Here is a 15,399-nt window from a genome sequence, read left to right as displayed (position 1 = left end):
GGGGTTTACCCTTCCCTTTATATTTATGACAACTTGCAATCCCTCCAAGCTTGGTATCATCCACAGACCCACGACAGATCCCTATGGTACCCCATTCGATATGCCCTTCCAGCTTGATTGTGAACTATTGATAACTACTTTCTGAATATGCTTTCCCAACCAGTTGTGCAACCACCTTATAGTAAATTCATCTAGACCAGTGGTGGGCAATCTGCAGCCCATCAGGGTAATCCTCTGGCGGGCCACCAGACCATTTGTTTACATTTGCCTGGCTGTCTGCAGCTCCCAGTGGCCGCAGTTCACCATTCCCAGCTACTGGGAGCTGCAGGCGGACCTTGGTAGAGGCATCCAGGGTTGGGTCTCCATCTGGAACACGTGGAGGAGCCAAAATCAGTGTTGGCATGAGTGATGTGGCCTTCCCAAACCATGCTCTTTTCTAAATAATTATATTATACTCCTTTACTTTGCACTGCTCAGTGTGAAATGAAATCAATATCTGTTATCTTAAAAGTTATTAGAGTAACAGAGCTAGGACCTCATAATATTTGCTGAGCCATGGCCATGTATATGTAACGCCAACAGACCTTGGTCGTCAGTGGGCAGGATTGAACCTGGGACCTCTGGAGCTAAATGTATGAGCTTCTACTGCATGAGCTAAAAGCCATATGCCTGTTGGCTAAGGCTATAGAGCAGACTCATTAATTTCTCTTTAAGTGGTCTCGGTGCCAGTACATGGGACAGAACACCGTACCTAGGAGGCGTGTGGGTTACATATACACCACGATCATCAGCAGAGGTCCTATAGCTGCTAACTAGTAGTAAAACGTCATAGTAGCTGGGGCCAGTCTCTAGGGTGGATAATGATCACATGCACTAAGACAGAGTATGACAAATAAGCATCTACACAAACACCTACAGGCCAGCAAGTAGGGGTGTAGCTCTAAAGTACTCCAGTGTGCTGTGCACTAACTGTCCAGGTGGACCTTGCCACTGTCCACTGAGAGTTTACTAGTATGCATTGACATACTGCAAGGGTGCAGGGTGGGGAGCGGTTTGTTTTAGGATTGTTTTCAACCAGCCCTATGGAATTGATGGATTTAGTTATCTGGAATAATACTACATAAGATCTAATTTTCCTGCTGTTTTAACATTCAGCACCAGATTGAAAAGCTATTTGACCTGCCTATTTTCTTACTTGTGAAGTCTTCACAGGCAAGTCTTCACTGAACTAGAAAAATATTAGCTAGCAAATTCTTTCCATGCTTGAATGGCAAAAAGAATCTATACAAGTCTCTGTGTTGCCATATAATGTGACCTCTCCATCCTAGGGCAGTTAAAAATAGAATCTCACTTTTACATTCTTCTGGAAACCAGCTACAGGTTGAAATTTTGGCCCCATAGAAATCAATGGCCAAGTTCCCATCAACTTCAGCAAGACTAGGATTTCACCCAGTTTCCATCAAAGGTAGATGTGGATGACTGATCTGTCAGGAGCTCAGATATTCATGTCCACTGCTTCCCATCCAATTTATTCATTTTTTATTTTTGCTCTGTCTAGTGTCCTTTTGCCAACTGGATTTTCCTCCTTTGTCCCTATAATGTGAGTTATGACTTTTCCCGACTATGGGACACATCACATGCCCACTGAAATACCAAATCAAGATCAGCATGAGAATAGCTATCAAAGAATTCTTAGCTATTTTAAAAAATGCTGTGACATGCCTTTGCCCAAGCCCAATAGTTATACTTCATCTGTCGGGTCACAAAGACCATTCTATTCTGTAGCCTGATGAGTAATCCTTGAAAATAATGTAACTGATTCATGTTTTGGGGAACTAAGGTATCCACTTTGATGGTTGCTGGTGCCAGGTGAAAACAATTGGGAGCAATCACGGGATCCAAATACTCATCAGAGCTCTGAAAAACTTCACATCTCTTTGTGAATTCTAACACTTTAACCCTCTGTTAAGTTGTATCAAGATTTTGTGTGCAGTGCTTCACTTGCATGATTTTGGTTGGCTACACTGTGTAATGATTGGTTTCAGAGTAGCAGCCGTGTTAGTATGTATCCGCAAACGGAACAGAAGTACTTGTGGCACCTTAGAGACTAACAAATTTATTTGAGCATAAGAAAGTTTATGCTCAAATAAATGTTAGTCTCTAAGGTGCCACAAATACTCATGTTCTTTTTGTGTAATGATTGGCTTCACAGTGATTTTTTCATGCTATGCAGTTCTTCATCGAAAACAGAAGTATGTTTCAGTAACACACAAATTAGATCTTTTCAACTGTGGCTTTCCTGGCAATCTTTAAATCTTTTTAAGACACTGACCCAGTTGAGATGGCTAATCATTCTTCCGCACAAAAAGTGGGAATATTGTTTTTTCCAGGGAGTTAAATCTACACCACCCGAATCCCCAGCATGGTCCCTAGTTACCCTACGAATGTCCACAGAACAACTCTGCAACATTCAGGGAAAGACTGAGTGTAACCTGATGTGCTCTATAAAGACTATAATGTACTTCATCCTGATACAACCATTAATGCATTTCCTATATCTGCTTCCAGCCAAACTGGCAGTCCTTTAAAGTGGAGCTCCCCTTCCCCTGATCTATGGGAAAGCCATTACATAATGCGGGTAGGTGTCTTCTCTCTATAGTCTTCTTGCTCTGAGTTTAGGAAATGGACAGCCCTTTTTCTTGCTATACCTTCATTAGTTGTTTTTCTCATTTGCCAATGCCCATCTTTCTTACAGGCATGTTCTTCTGTCTGCAGGGGAGGTTTTTTGTTTTTTTTTTTTTTAAAACACAATCAGCATTTCAGGCCTTTATACCAATACATTGCTTCTCACTGAGCCAGTGTGCCACATGAGCAATATTCTTGAGTACCTTGGGTTTATCTTGAAAATTCTGCTGTCTTGTGCATTTTTTGTAAATGAATTCAGCACTTTGGATTTCCTTGCAGTAATTTCCACAGCCTTCTGGCATATGAAACCATGCTCAGATACAAGCTATTTCTGTATTGCCTCACTTTGTACACCAGCCTGTCATGAAACGTGTCTTTTAAGACAGCATTGAGGTCACAGTAAGTGCCTCAATTCAATTGCAGCACTCCCAAGTCTGCTACAAATTGTGCAATCATTTCCTCCATTTCTTGGTTTCTTTTATGAAAATGAAATCACCGAGATTAACAAAGTGAAATTTTACCTTCCATCATGCTCAGGAGAGTGGGTACAAACTGGTCTTCTGGCATGGCACTTACAGCTATAAATACAATGCTTTGTATAAGATCTCTGCTGTTCCTTATTCTCATAAAATGTTTTGAAAACCTGCCAAAACCTTTATTAGTGTCAGATGTCAATTGCTTTTCAAAGGTATTCAAGAGAAGTCACTGTAAATTCTAAAACAGATTAGCTGAAGCTCCAATGGATACAAGGTTTCTCTACTGACCATATAACGTAAAAGAGAAGTTAATGAACTGTAGAATTCACTCATGGAAGTTCCAGCAGTTTACCTACTGACTCCACCTTTATCCCTGGCTTCATTTCAAGTTGAGGAACTGCAGAAAGTTTTTCTTTTCAGCTAATGTCTACTATTGTATGTGTAGAGTTTTTAACTTTAGCATCATGTTGCATTATAGTGCTAACTTGGTGAAATCTATATTTCAGGTAGGCCATGTGTAATGAGAAATGTAATGTAGCCTCATAGTTTTTTATGAAGTGGACTGCATCCAAAATAAATACCAGCTCCACTGGGGTATTCATTGCACTAAATGCAGGAATTTTCAATAATCTATTGAGTTTTCCCTGTGTAGAATAATGGGCTTAATATATATCCTTATCGGGTAGCTACTGCTTGTTTCTTCCAGCAAATTCTTTTCATCCTGGTACTCATCTCCATAGCGAGAAAGGACAATGTGAAGTGGTAAATTAAGGTGCAAGTGTGTCAAGTTGAGTCAATATAAGTATTGCCCTCAAGTAGTCTGGATGTAAACTTCCATATGATCAATAGCAATATGTTCACCATGGTGACTATATTGTATGATACTATCAAAGGGTTCAATTTAAGTAGACATCCAATTAGACCTAATTAATATAATTTCTGAAAGCCAAATGACAATAGAATATTTCAAAATAACTACTTCTTCAGATCAAAACAAGACAAAATCTAATTCAGAGTCCTCATAGGAAAGCAGCATGTGAATGTAATGCTTCTCCATCTTGTAAAAGGCTGTTGTGTGATTTGTTATCTAATCTAAGAATGGACCAGGAGAGAATAGACCAGGGTTCATGATGAACCTGTTTGTGTATTGAAACTGTAGGATAAATTGACACAAAAAAAATAAGCATGTACCCTCACTATGTTTAGTATACTCAGACATAAAAGAATTTATAGACAAGGAGGTATGAGCAAGCCCGTAGAAGGAGAGAAAAGAAAATGTAAGATGATGTTTAATGACCCTTTTTATTTGCTTTGTCATACACTTACAGCTTTATTATTTTTAAAATTATTGTTCCAACCAGATCCATTAAGTTCTCAAGAAGGTTTAGGAATGGATACAAGAACTAAGGAAAGGTTTTTAGCATTCACATTGATACAATAGCACTAATCAAGTAGTCATTCACATTCTTTGGTTTAAAATATATTTTTGTTCTTTGCTTATGTCAAGGTTCCTCCCCCACTCTGAACTCTAGGGTACAGATGTGGGGACCTGCATGAAAAACCTCCTAAGCTTATCTTTACCAGCTTAGGTCAAAACTTCCCCAAGGTACAAAATATTCCCCCCGTTGTCCTTGGACTGGCCGCTACCACCACCAAACTAATACTGGTTACTGGGGAAGAGCTGTTTGGACGCGTCCTTCCCCCCAAAATACTTCCCAAAACCTTGCACCCCACTTCCTGGACAAGGTTTGGTAAAAAGCCTCACCAATTTGCCTAGGTGACTACAGACCCAGACCCTTGGATCTTAAGAACAATGAACAATCCTCCCAACACTTGCACCCCCCCTTTCCTGGGAAATGTTGGATAAAAAGCCTCACCAATTTGCGTAGGTGACCACAGACCCAAACCCTTGGATCTGAGAACAATGAAAAAGCATTCAGTGTTTTACAAGAAGACTTTTAATAAAAAATAGAAGTAAATAGAAGTAAAGAAATCCCCCCTGTAAAATCAGGATGGTAGATATCTTACAGGGTAATTAGATTCAAAAACATAGAGAACCCCTCTAGGCAAAACCTTAAGTTACAAAAAAGATACACAGACAGAAATAGTTATTCTATTCAGCACAATTCTTTTCTCAGCCATTTAAAGAAATCATAATCTAACACATACCTAGCTAGATTACTTACTAAAAGTTCTAAGGCTCCATTCCTGGTCTATCCCTGGCAGAAACCAGCATACAGAGAGACACAGACCCTTTGTTTCTCTCCCTCCTCCCAGCTTTTGAAAGTATCTTGTCTCCTCATTGGTCATTTTGGTCAGGTGCCAGCGAGGTTACCTTTAGCTTCTTAACCCTTTACAGGTGAGAGGAGCTTTCCCCTGGCCAGGAGGGATTTCAAAGGGGTTTACCCTTCCCTTTATATTTATGACAGCTTATTTGCCATATTTCTCATTCATGTTCTAATTTCTTTCTGATTGACCCTTTTCTTTCCCCTATGCTTGATGTTACCTCATTCTATTTATCCTTCTTAAACTCTCATTCCCAAGATGAAAAAATTGTATTTTTGCTGATTGAGTTTTTTCTTAATTACTAATTAAGTTTAGTAATTATTTTTATCTGTTGATACTGTAAAAGCATAAACTTGGATTATTCTTAAACATGAAGCTTTAAACTGTATCATAGTGCAGTGGGCTTACTGACTCAGACCCAAGGACACAATTCAATGGATGTTTTATCTTTTCCTTAATTCTGTATAAGATAGTGGAAATGAGTTGATTTTTTTTTGCAGCATGTGTTATTTTTTTCTGTCCCTCTTTCTAACTAAGTATTAATCATTAATTTAAACATTCTTTAATAACCACAGTAGCATGTTTTTCTTGTCAATATAGGAACTCTTCTGTAGTCCTTCATTATTGTTTTGATGGAGTTTAACTTTGCAGATTTCATATCACTGCTGGTGTTTAAGAGTTTTGGCACCTAATTTGTGATATCTGGGGTAGAGGAATTTGTAGTGATTATAACCATCAGTGTGTCTTTCCTCTGAAGTTGGAGTTTTTGCTGATGATCCTTAGTGATGCTAGGTGGGGCCTCTAACCATTAGGGAAGGTTTGAGTTTGGATCACACTCCCTGATATTAGTGGTAGAGGGGAATGAAAGAACAGAAAACTGAATCAAACACCCCCAAAAATCTGTCAAGAGGAAGTGGAATTGATCCCAGTCAGTGTCCTGCCCCCATTCCTGTAACCTCCAGATGCTCTTCTGCATGAATTTAGAGTGAAGACAGTGGCATCAACCCCCTGAAATTCCACAGGAAAATTCCCCAGGGAGTTAATAATGCTGACTGTGTCCTGCCAGGACCATGACTGTGGCCTGGAGCAGACAGGGATGGCAGGGCAAAATTAACCCTTTATAAACCCAGTTGCTCTCTGTGAAACTTTCCCCTGGATGTCAGGACAAAGGAGAGCCATGCCACCTCCCCCTTCCCTGAGCAACTAAACTATTCCCAGTGGAGAGCATGGAATGCAGAGGAAACCTAACAGCTTTGGGACCACACAGTTTTCTTCTTTTTGACCCTCCTTTGCCTGAGGAAAGCACATGAGCTGGCAGAGAAAGTATGTAACAGACTATTTACATTGCAGCATGCAGGTTGCAAAGAAACAGATCTTTCAGTCCATTCCGAGAAATGGTATCTTAGGTTAGGTAATATCAGTGGACGTACTGAGCTGCTGAAAGGTGATCTTGAATATTACAGCTTATTTTGGCAGATCCTAAACAGTAATACAAACTGGTGTCAAAACTGAACACAATAAAAAAACAGAATGATGTTTTGATTTAAATGATCAGTAACAAGCCATAATTCTGAATTAATTGGCTTTACCTAAAATTCTTTATACCTCTTTCATTGGAAGTTAAACACTTCACAGAATCGTTGCATAATTTTTTATAGGCATTACTCATTAAACAAGCCTATCTAGCATAATACTGCTTACAAGATATTGGAGAATATTGGTATGCTTATGTGTGACTTGAGCCCTTTTTCTTAGACTGTAGATATAGTGCCCTCTTCTGAACAGGTATGTGGACAACTTGTATTTCCTGAGTTGATGAAAATGTTGCTACATGTGAAGTCTTCTTCAAAGTTCAGTGGAACAAAATGTTTTTCTCTTTTTATTTCTCTTCTCAACTGAGTAACATTGCTAATACTGCTGTATGCTACACATTGCAAATGTAATGCCAGAGGAACAGTCTGACAGAAACTCCAGGGATAATGGGAATCAGCTGCCTTTCCTAATCTGACATGAATACTGAGTTTATCTGCTTACTGGATTCTTGTAAATATTGCTTGTCTCCAGGTGCCATGAGAACTGCATTAGTGGTCATTTGGCACAGAGGTGAATAACTTGCCTTTGTCATCGTCCAGGTTAAAGTGCGGCTGCATATGGAGAATACTAGGCTAAATTTCTGCTTTGTACATTCATTTATATAAGTTATACTACTTCCTCAAAAGTTCTGTAGTCTGGGATTCTAAGAATGTTTTAAATAGCAGTTTAAACTGAAATAATTATTAAAGTATTCACATCAGTCCAGATTTTTTTCAGTTTAACTTCATTAATTCTTTTCTCCATTTGGTTTGTGGACCACCATGATTTCCAACAGACTATTGTCACATTTTAAATTACTCTTGAGTATAGTGAAATAGGGAGGGTAAGTAAGGTTGACTCCTGAATAGCACACAAGACAGCCCAGAGTAAGGCAGATACTGTGAAAGTTATACAGTACTTGTTATATAGTCAAGCCGCCTCAAAGAGATTACTTTAGATAAATCTTACACTGAAACTGAAGACTTTATGTTGGTTAACATCATATTATTAATTATAACGATTACAGAGTTGTTAGAATTTTTCCATTGCCAGTTACTGAAATTTTAGTCACTACTGTACAGTATTCTCTGTAATTCTGTGACATTAGTGATTATCATTATGTTGTGGCTTCCAGGGTGGTTGTTTTGCAGTATTCCTCACTGTTGTCATAATAACTTTAGGCCTTGTTACAGAGAGACACCATTGGGCTGTCTGTATCTCCCTGTATAAATAGATACGTTATCGGGGAGAAGTTGTGTGTGGGTTGTCCTTTTTTAAGTGTGTATTTTAAGAAAGGTTGGTGATTGAATAATTCTGGGGTTTCATCTTATCCTGTAATTATTCAGATCATCAATGAACAGGGAACTCTAAAGAAAACAGCTATCTGAACTCTAACACTGTTTTAGTTGAAGCTTTTTCCCAAGTCCAGATAGCACTCACAGCTGATATAATATTTATGGATCACAGCCCTTGACTCTTAGCTATGCACTTATACCCTTCCGCCAGTAAGTTTCTTTCCTGACTTTGTTTCTCATCTTCAGAGAAATAGGAAGTTTTCATAACTGATAGTGGAGCATTAACCCATCTCTTACGCACAAGTTAACTGGGAAACATTTTTTTCTGAAGCCAGTAAATCTGAATTTCTTTATTTGAAAGCCTTCAATTAAATTATTTTAAAGCTGCTAGATTTTCAGCTGTTATTTTACAACTGTACATTTTCAAAAGGAAAATATTTTTAAACGTAGTATCATAAGGCTCAGCAAATTGAGCTATTACTTTTACAGACACATCAACCAGTTTTGCAGATAACCAATAAATTGAACAGTACAAATGTAGTTCTTACTCTTTCCAAGTCCTGTGACTTCACAATGACAAGAAAACATTTCACTTTGATAATGCCTCTGTTTTAAAGGACTGTGGATGAAAGTATATGTATAAGTTTGCATCCTGTAGTAGAAGATGTTACTTGAAGCTGACGCCACCTGTTCCAAGGTGGTTGTTTCGGGTTGCTCAAAGTTGTACCAGCAACCCACAACTCTAAAGGGCTATTTGGCAGCTGTGAATCACTGGGACCAGAGATGCCTCAGGCATAACGCCTTAGTCCGGGCTATGCTCTTTACACAAAGGGCTAAGAGATGCACCCACTGCTCTGCTCTAGGATTGTACCACACTGGGGAAATCCTTAGACAGATAGATTGGCTTTGGGCAGACAGATCCACTGACTTACCGACCACTTTGCTTAGCTGACCAGTGCAAAATGTCAGGAGTATTGTAACACTTGGTCAGTTGTTTGATTCATAGAGTATAATGCTGGAAGAGACCATTAGATCAGTGGTTTTCAAACTTTGGGCCGCAACCCAGTATTAGGTAGCAGAATGCAAGATACTGGGTCACCTTGCTTAGCACCAGGGACCCTGGCGTCCGGCATGGAAAAACTAGTAGTCCCTACCTGTTTTGACACCGCGATGTGCCCCAGAAGTGGCCCACAGCAGGTCCGGCTCCTAGGCAGGAGGGCCACAGAGCTCCGCACACTGCCCCTGCCCCAAGCACTGGCCCTGCAGGCGAGAGCCTTGTGGAGCTGCTTGCATGCCTCTGCCTAGGAGACAGACCTGCTGCTGGCTGCCTCTGGGGTGCAGTGCGGTCTGCGGTGCCAGGACAGTCAGGAAGCCTGCCTCTGCACCCCAGCTGCACCACTGACAAGGAGCCGCTGGAGGTAACCCCATGCCCCAAACCCGGAGCCCCCTCTTGCACCCCAAACCCCTCATCCCCAGCTCCATTGGGTTGTGGGCATCAACAATTTTCTTCAATTGCGTAACCAGAAAAAAAGTTTCAAAACCACTGCATTAGATCATCTAGTTCAGTGGTTCTCAAACTTTTGTACTGGTGATCCCTTTCACACAGCAAGCCTCTGAGTGCAACCCCCCCCCCCTTATAAGTTAAAAACACTTTTTTATATATTTAACAACATTATAAATGCTGGAGGCAAAGTGGGGTTTGGGGTGGAGGCTGACAGCTCGTGACCCCCCATGTAATAACCTCGTGACCTCCTGAGGGGTCCCAACCCCCCAGTTTGAGAACCCCTGATCTAGTTTTAGACCTCTTGTATAACGTACACTATTAAATTTCTGCCTGTCACCCATGTATTGAGTCCAATAGCTTGTGTTCGACTAAAGCATATCTACCTAGAAAGACATCCAGTCGTGTTTAGAAGTAATCACGAGATGGAGAATCCACCAGTTCCCATCATAGTTTGTTCTAAGTGTTAATCTTCCCTACTGTTAAAAATCTGTGTTTTTTAATTATTTTAGTTAGTCTAGCTTCAGCTTCCAGCCATTGGTTCTTGTTATGCTTCTCTCTGTTGAGATCCTGAAGATCTTGGCTATCCTTTGCTTATAGGTTCTTGTAAGCTTCTGCCTGGCGTGGCCTGGGGATGCCCTTCTGGGCGTGTTCGCCCCTTCTCTGCTTCAGGCAGCTGCTTACGCAGAAGTTCTTGCTCATCTATGGCTCCTCTCATTCCCGGGCCATGTCCCTGGCGTTCGCCTCTGCCTTGCCTCAAGCCACGCACATACGCCAGCATCCCCTGGACCCTCCATCTTCAGAGTCTGGGTCCCGACTGCGACCTGCTCCTTGACAGCGTGGGTCCTGGCCTCTTGCTGTCCCACACTGTCCCAATCCCCTTTTCAGCCATCTCTCTGGGATGGCTCCCTGGCAGGTCTATCGTCATCACCGCAGCATCAACGCTGCTGGCCTTCGACCCCCCTGGGTCCTTAGGCACCTCTTCTTTCACCCCTCATCCTTTGAGGGGGCAGTGCCTCTTAATATGGCCCTGCTCATGGCAGCCAAAGCAGGGTCCCCGCCTCTTTGCTACCTTAGGTCTTCGCCTTGCACCTGGGCACTCCCACTGCAGGTGTCCTTGTCGCCCAGAGGCCCAACATGTCTGTTGTCCCTGGGTTTCCTCACCCAGCGGGCCATCCCAGTAGGGACAATCCCTCTTTAAATGTCCATGCCTCTTGCAGGCCTAACAAGCCCTAACTGTGCCACTGGTCTCCTGGCCCTGGTGTGGGGCTTTTCCCACCGCTCTCGGCAGCTCTTCGTAAACTCCCTTCTCGGGAGTCTTTCTAGGGCCCGCTGCTCCCTTTCCAGCTGCCCCAAGTGCTCTTGGAGGGCCCCCTGCACCTCCCATAGTCCCTCTTGGGTTTCCCTTGTGAGTCATCATCTGCCCCCTTCTGTCGGGGTGCTGATGCCAGGGCCCAAGCAGGGATGAAAGAAAACCTCTGCGTAGGCAGGATCCATCATCCCCTCAATAGTGGCACAACTTGCCCAGTACCCATAGTTCCCGTGTGTCAGGAGTGGACCTGAGTTGCTTGCGTTCTCCACCACGTGTACCACGGTGGGCACTCACCACCGTGGCACCTTCTGCTGGTCATCTGGGAATTAACTCATTTCGAGCCTTGGAGTGCCTCCTGCTGACCGGTGTCTTCTTACCGGTGCCTGCTTCCTCCTGATCTCTACCACTTACAGAACTTCAGGCTGCGCGTCCCCCCCCGACCCCAGGGCCCTTTACCTTGGGGTGCTTTCTCACAACAGTGCTCCCACACTCTCTGGGTCTCCCCTCCCCAGGGAACCCCAATCCCCTAAACCAACCTCACATCAGTGACCCACTGCCAGTTCTCATCTAGCCCCTTCCCTCAAGGGCAAACTGCAGTATGAAGTGGCCACTCATCGTCAGCAAGGGGGTTTGGACCTGCTGCCTTTCCAGCCCCAGTTGCCTCCCTGCCGCCCAAGAACCTCCCCTGGCCTTTAGCAAGGCCTCAGCCTGGGGACTCACCAGGTCAGAGCTCCTCAGCTTGGCCTGCCTTTCCCCAGCCCTGCTCTGCCTCAGGTACCCTGCTTGCTCTCCCAGGCAGCCTGGTCCTCTCTGCTCCTCAGCTGGAGCAAGAGTCTTCTCTCACTCCCTCAGCCTGCCCTTTTATCAGGGCCAGCTGTGCCCTGACTGGTACAACCCCACCTGTGGCTGACTACCCAACCAGCCTCCCTTGGCTGCTTTTAACCCCTTCCTAACTGGAGCACGGTGACTGCCCCGCTACAGTTCTCAAAGTGTGTTTTTTATTACTTTCCAGTAGCTTTTCACATCTGATTCTGTGGTAGCGAGTGTCTTGTTTAATACTGAATGCTAGCTAATAAATCTTTGGTTGAATTATTTTTAAAGAATTTCTAATTTAATACATGTGTTTGGTTGTTTTTCCTCTTCCACTATAGATTAAGATTAAACAATCAGAACACAGGAGAGAATAAAACATGTTTTAAATCCATTGTAGATTATGAATGATTTTAAAAATTAATAATTTGCCTTTAATTTTTCCCGTATTTTCTTTGCTTTACAGATCCATGATGGAACAGTCCAGTTCATTCTTGATTGTTTGTATTAGTTTTCTACTTGTTGAAGCTTCAGCACACAATGGAACTGCATCACCAAATAACACAACAACACGTAAGGAAACATTTAATTCTTTGGGTCAGTTACGGGTAAGATTCATACTCTCAGAATCCTGAGTCTTTCTCTATTCCTTCTAACTCCATTGATGCACTCTCACCGAAACTTTTTTTTTTTTGGTAACTTTTTATTAAGACAAAGTTACAATAAAATATCAACATAGTATATTGTACCTTACTGATTACTTATTCAGGATCTGGTTAATATTCAAAGAACCTAGATAAATATTTGGGCTTATTGGCATGCTCCTCTGTGTACACTAAACAGGGTGACCAATATCTATCCTGTTTCTGGAGCTTCTCTTGTATATTATGTAGTTGGTATGAAAGTTTTTCTATTACAAGGACAGTCCATATTTTACTATGCCACAATTCCATAGGAAGAGAAGTCACATTTTTCCAATAATGTGCAATCGAAGTCTTACTGCTAACAATAAAAAATAACTTAATTTTGTCATTCTGTTTAAAATGTAGATCCTTTACTGGAACATTAAGTAAGCAGGTCGGGAAGCTCTAAGAAGCTGGCATTTTGTCATGAGATGAATCTCTTTTTAATAATTGCCTTCCAAAATAAGTATATTTGGACATGTGATTTTGACCATTTGTGTTTTAGCAGTTAAAGCTTTAACTTTTGAATCTCAATGTCTACTGTCATTCAGTAATTATTGTCTGACACTCCCATTGTCTGTCACCCCTTCATAATTTCGCACAACTGTGAAAATTTAAATGCATAAAAATTGAAAATCTATTTTAAAATAAGCATTGATATCTGTTGAAATTATAAAAAAAAATAAAAATTGAATTCTGCCAAGCCTGTCCTTTGTTAACCCAGTTAATCACATCTTTTAGTTGTGATGCATAATAATAATAATAAATAAGCCGAATTAGGGAAAAGCTAGTCCACCCCTGTCATAAGTAAAGGGAAGGGTAACCACCTTTCTGTATACAGTGCTATAAAATCCCTCCTGGCTAGGGGAACATCCTGTTACCTGTAAAGGGTTAAGAAGCTCAGCTAACCTGGCTGGCACCTGACCCAAAGAACCAATAAGGGAACAAGATACTTTCAAATGTAGGGGAGGGGGGGAAAGGCTTTTGTTTATGCTCTTTGTTTACGTGGTTCTTCTCTCTTGGGACTGAGGGAGGCCAGACAGAAATCTATCTTCTCCAACCCATCCTAATCCAAGTCTCCAATATTGAAACCAGTATAGGTAAGTCAGGCAAGGCAGCTTAGTTTATCTTTTGTTTTATGTGACTTTTCCCTGTGTTAAGAGGGAGGTTTATTCCTGTTTTCTGTAACTTTAAGGTTTTGCCCAGAGGGGCATCCTCTGTGTTTTGAATCTGAATACCCTGTAAAGTATTTTCCATCCTGAATTTACAGAAGTGATTCTTTTACCTTTTCTTTAATTAAAATTCTTCTTTTAAGAACCTGATTGATTTTTCATTCTTCTTAAGATCCAAGGGTTTGGGTCTGTGTTCACCTGTACAAATTGGTGAGGATTATTATCAAGTCTTCCCCAGGAAAGGGGGTGTAGGGCTTGGGGGGATATTTTGCAGGAAGACATCTCCAAGTGGTCTCTTTCCCTGGTCTTTGTTTAAAATGCTTGGTGGTGGCAGCATACTGTTCAAGGCCAAAGCGAAATTTTTAACCTAAGCTGGTAAGAATAAGCTTAGGGGGTCTTTCATGCGGGTCCCCACATCTGTACCCTAGAGTTCAGAGTGGGGAAGGAACCCTGACAACCCCACTTTATAGGCTTTTACAAAACTGTAGAACTCACCATCTGTCTTGTACGTTTCCATATATACTTTAATAGTGCATTCTGCCATGTTGTTAATGTAACGTCAAGGTTACCAACAGGGATGCACTGAAAAAAAAAATAGTGGTAGGAAATTCATCTTTATCAAGGCTACCCTACCTAGCCAAGAAATTTCATATGTATTCCATTTCTCCATGCCTTTTATTATTTTATTCCACAGTGGAAGATAATTTGTCTTAAAAATTTTTTGTTTCTCTACATACAGGGGTTCTCAAACTGGGGATCACAACCCTTCAGGGGGTCACAAGGTTATTACATGGGGGTTGTGAGTACATGCCTCCCAGCTAGCTAAGTCTGCTGTGAAGTCTGTGCTAGTAAGTCTGAAAAGTGATATTAACAAAGGGGTAGCACTCTGGGGGTTTGCTGTGTGAAAGGGGTCGTCAGTAAAAAAAAGTTTGAGAAACAACGTCTACAATATTTATTCCTAAATATTTTAAAGATTACTTTATCCATTTTAGTTTATGTAGCTGACAACAGTTTGTTCTGATGCTTTCAGAAATATTAATTCCTAAAATTTCAGATTTCTCTGTTGGATCCCAGAGTACTAAATAGCAAAAAGATGCAACAGATGGATATTGAACATAATGGAGAGAGAACAAGGGAGACAGTATTAGTAACACAAGGTTGCTTATATTAACGAAGTGTCAGCTGAGGTTTGGAGGTGGTGGGATTTGTAGATCTTCATAGTTTTTGATTTAAAAAAAAGTGATGAGTGAGTAGGATGTTTTTGTGTACACACCATTTAAGAAGATCACAGGTTATTTACTTAAAATGTCTATTCTGCTGTATTTTGAGACAGTCTTAAAACAAGATAGCTTATTATATATTACTACTTATGTGGAATCCCCGTTACTGGAGGTTTACAACTATAGTAGCCCATTCTGTATAGTCCTCTGCTAATCTCCTTTTTTTCCACCCAGGATACCACATCATCCACCCAAGATCTTCTTTTTCTGCTTCATGTTCTTCTGCCATCAACTTTTCCTTCTATTGCCTATAAACATGCATCCCTTGCTGAACTTTGTAAAATGTGCCCTTCAGATTGAATCTTTCTTTTCAAAAGATCTCTAGCT

The 15,399-nt window shown here is 41.3% G+C and overlaps 1 protein-coding gene across 3 annotated transcripts in view; it reads left to right on the top strand.

The window, feature by feature from the left end:
* The window catches only part of PTPRE (protein tyrosine phosphatase receptor type E), a 266,402-nt gene that overhangs the window by 150,763 nt on the left and 100,240 nt on the right, over positions 1–15,399 (top strand). For all 3 annotated transcript variants that reach the window (XM_073354053.1, XM_073354051.1, XM_073354052.1), the window contains one exon: positions 12,404–12,510. In XM_073354053.1, the coding sequence (XP_073210154.1) occupies positions 12,408–12,510 (103 nt within the window). In that variant the 5' untranslated portion in view covers positions 12,404–12,407. The remainder of the gene's footprint in view (positions 1–12,403; positions 12,511–15,399) is intronic.

The sequence above is a fragment of the Lepidochelys kempii genome, chromosome 7, assembly GCF_965140265.1.
Source record: "Lepidochelys kempii isolate rLepKem1 chromosome 7, rLepKem1.hap2, whole genome shotgun sequence".
Classification (NCBI taxonomy): Eukaryota; Metazoa; Chordata; order Testudines; family Cheloniidae; genus Lepidochelys; species Lepidochelys kempii.
Note: the sequence above shows the minus strand (reverse complement) of the source record. Positions and strands in the feature narration are given on the sequence as shown.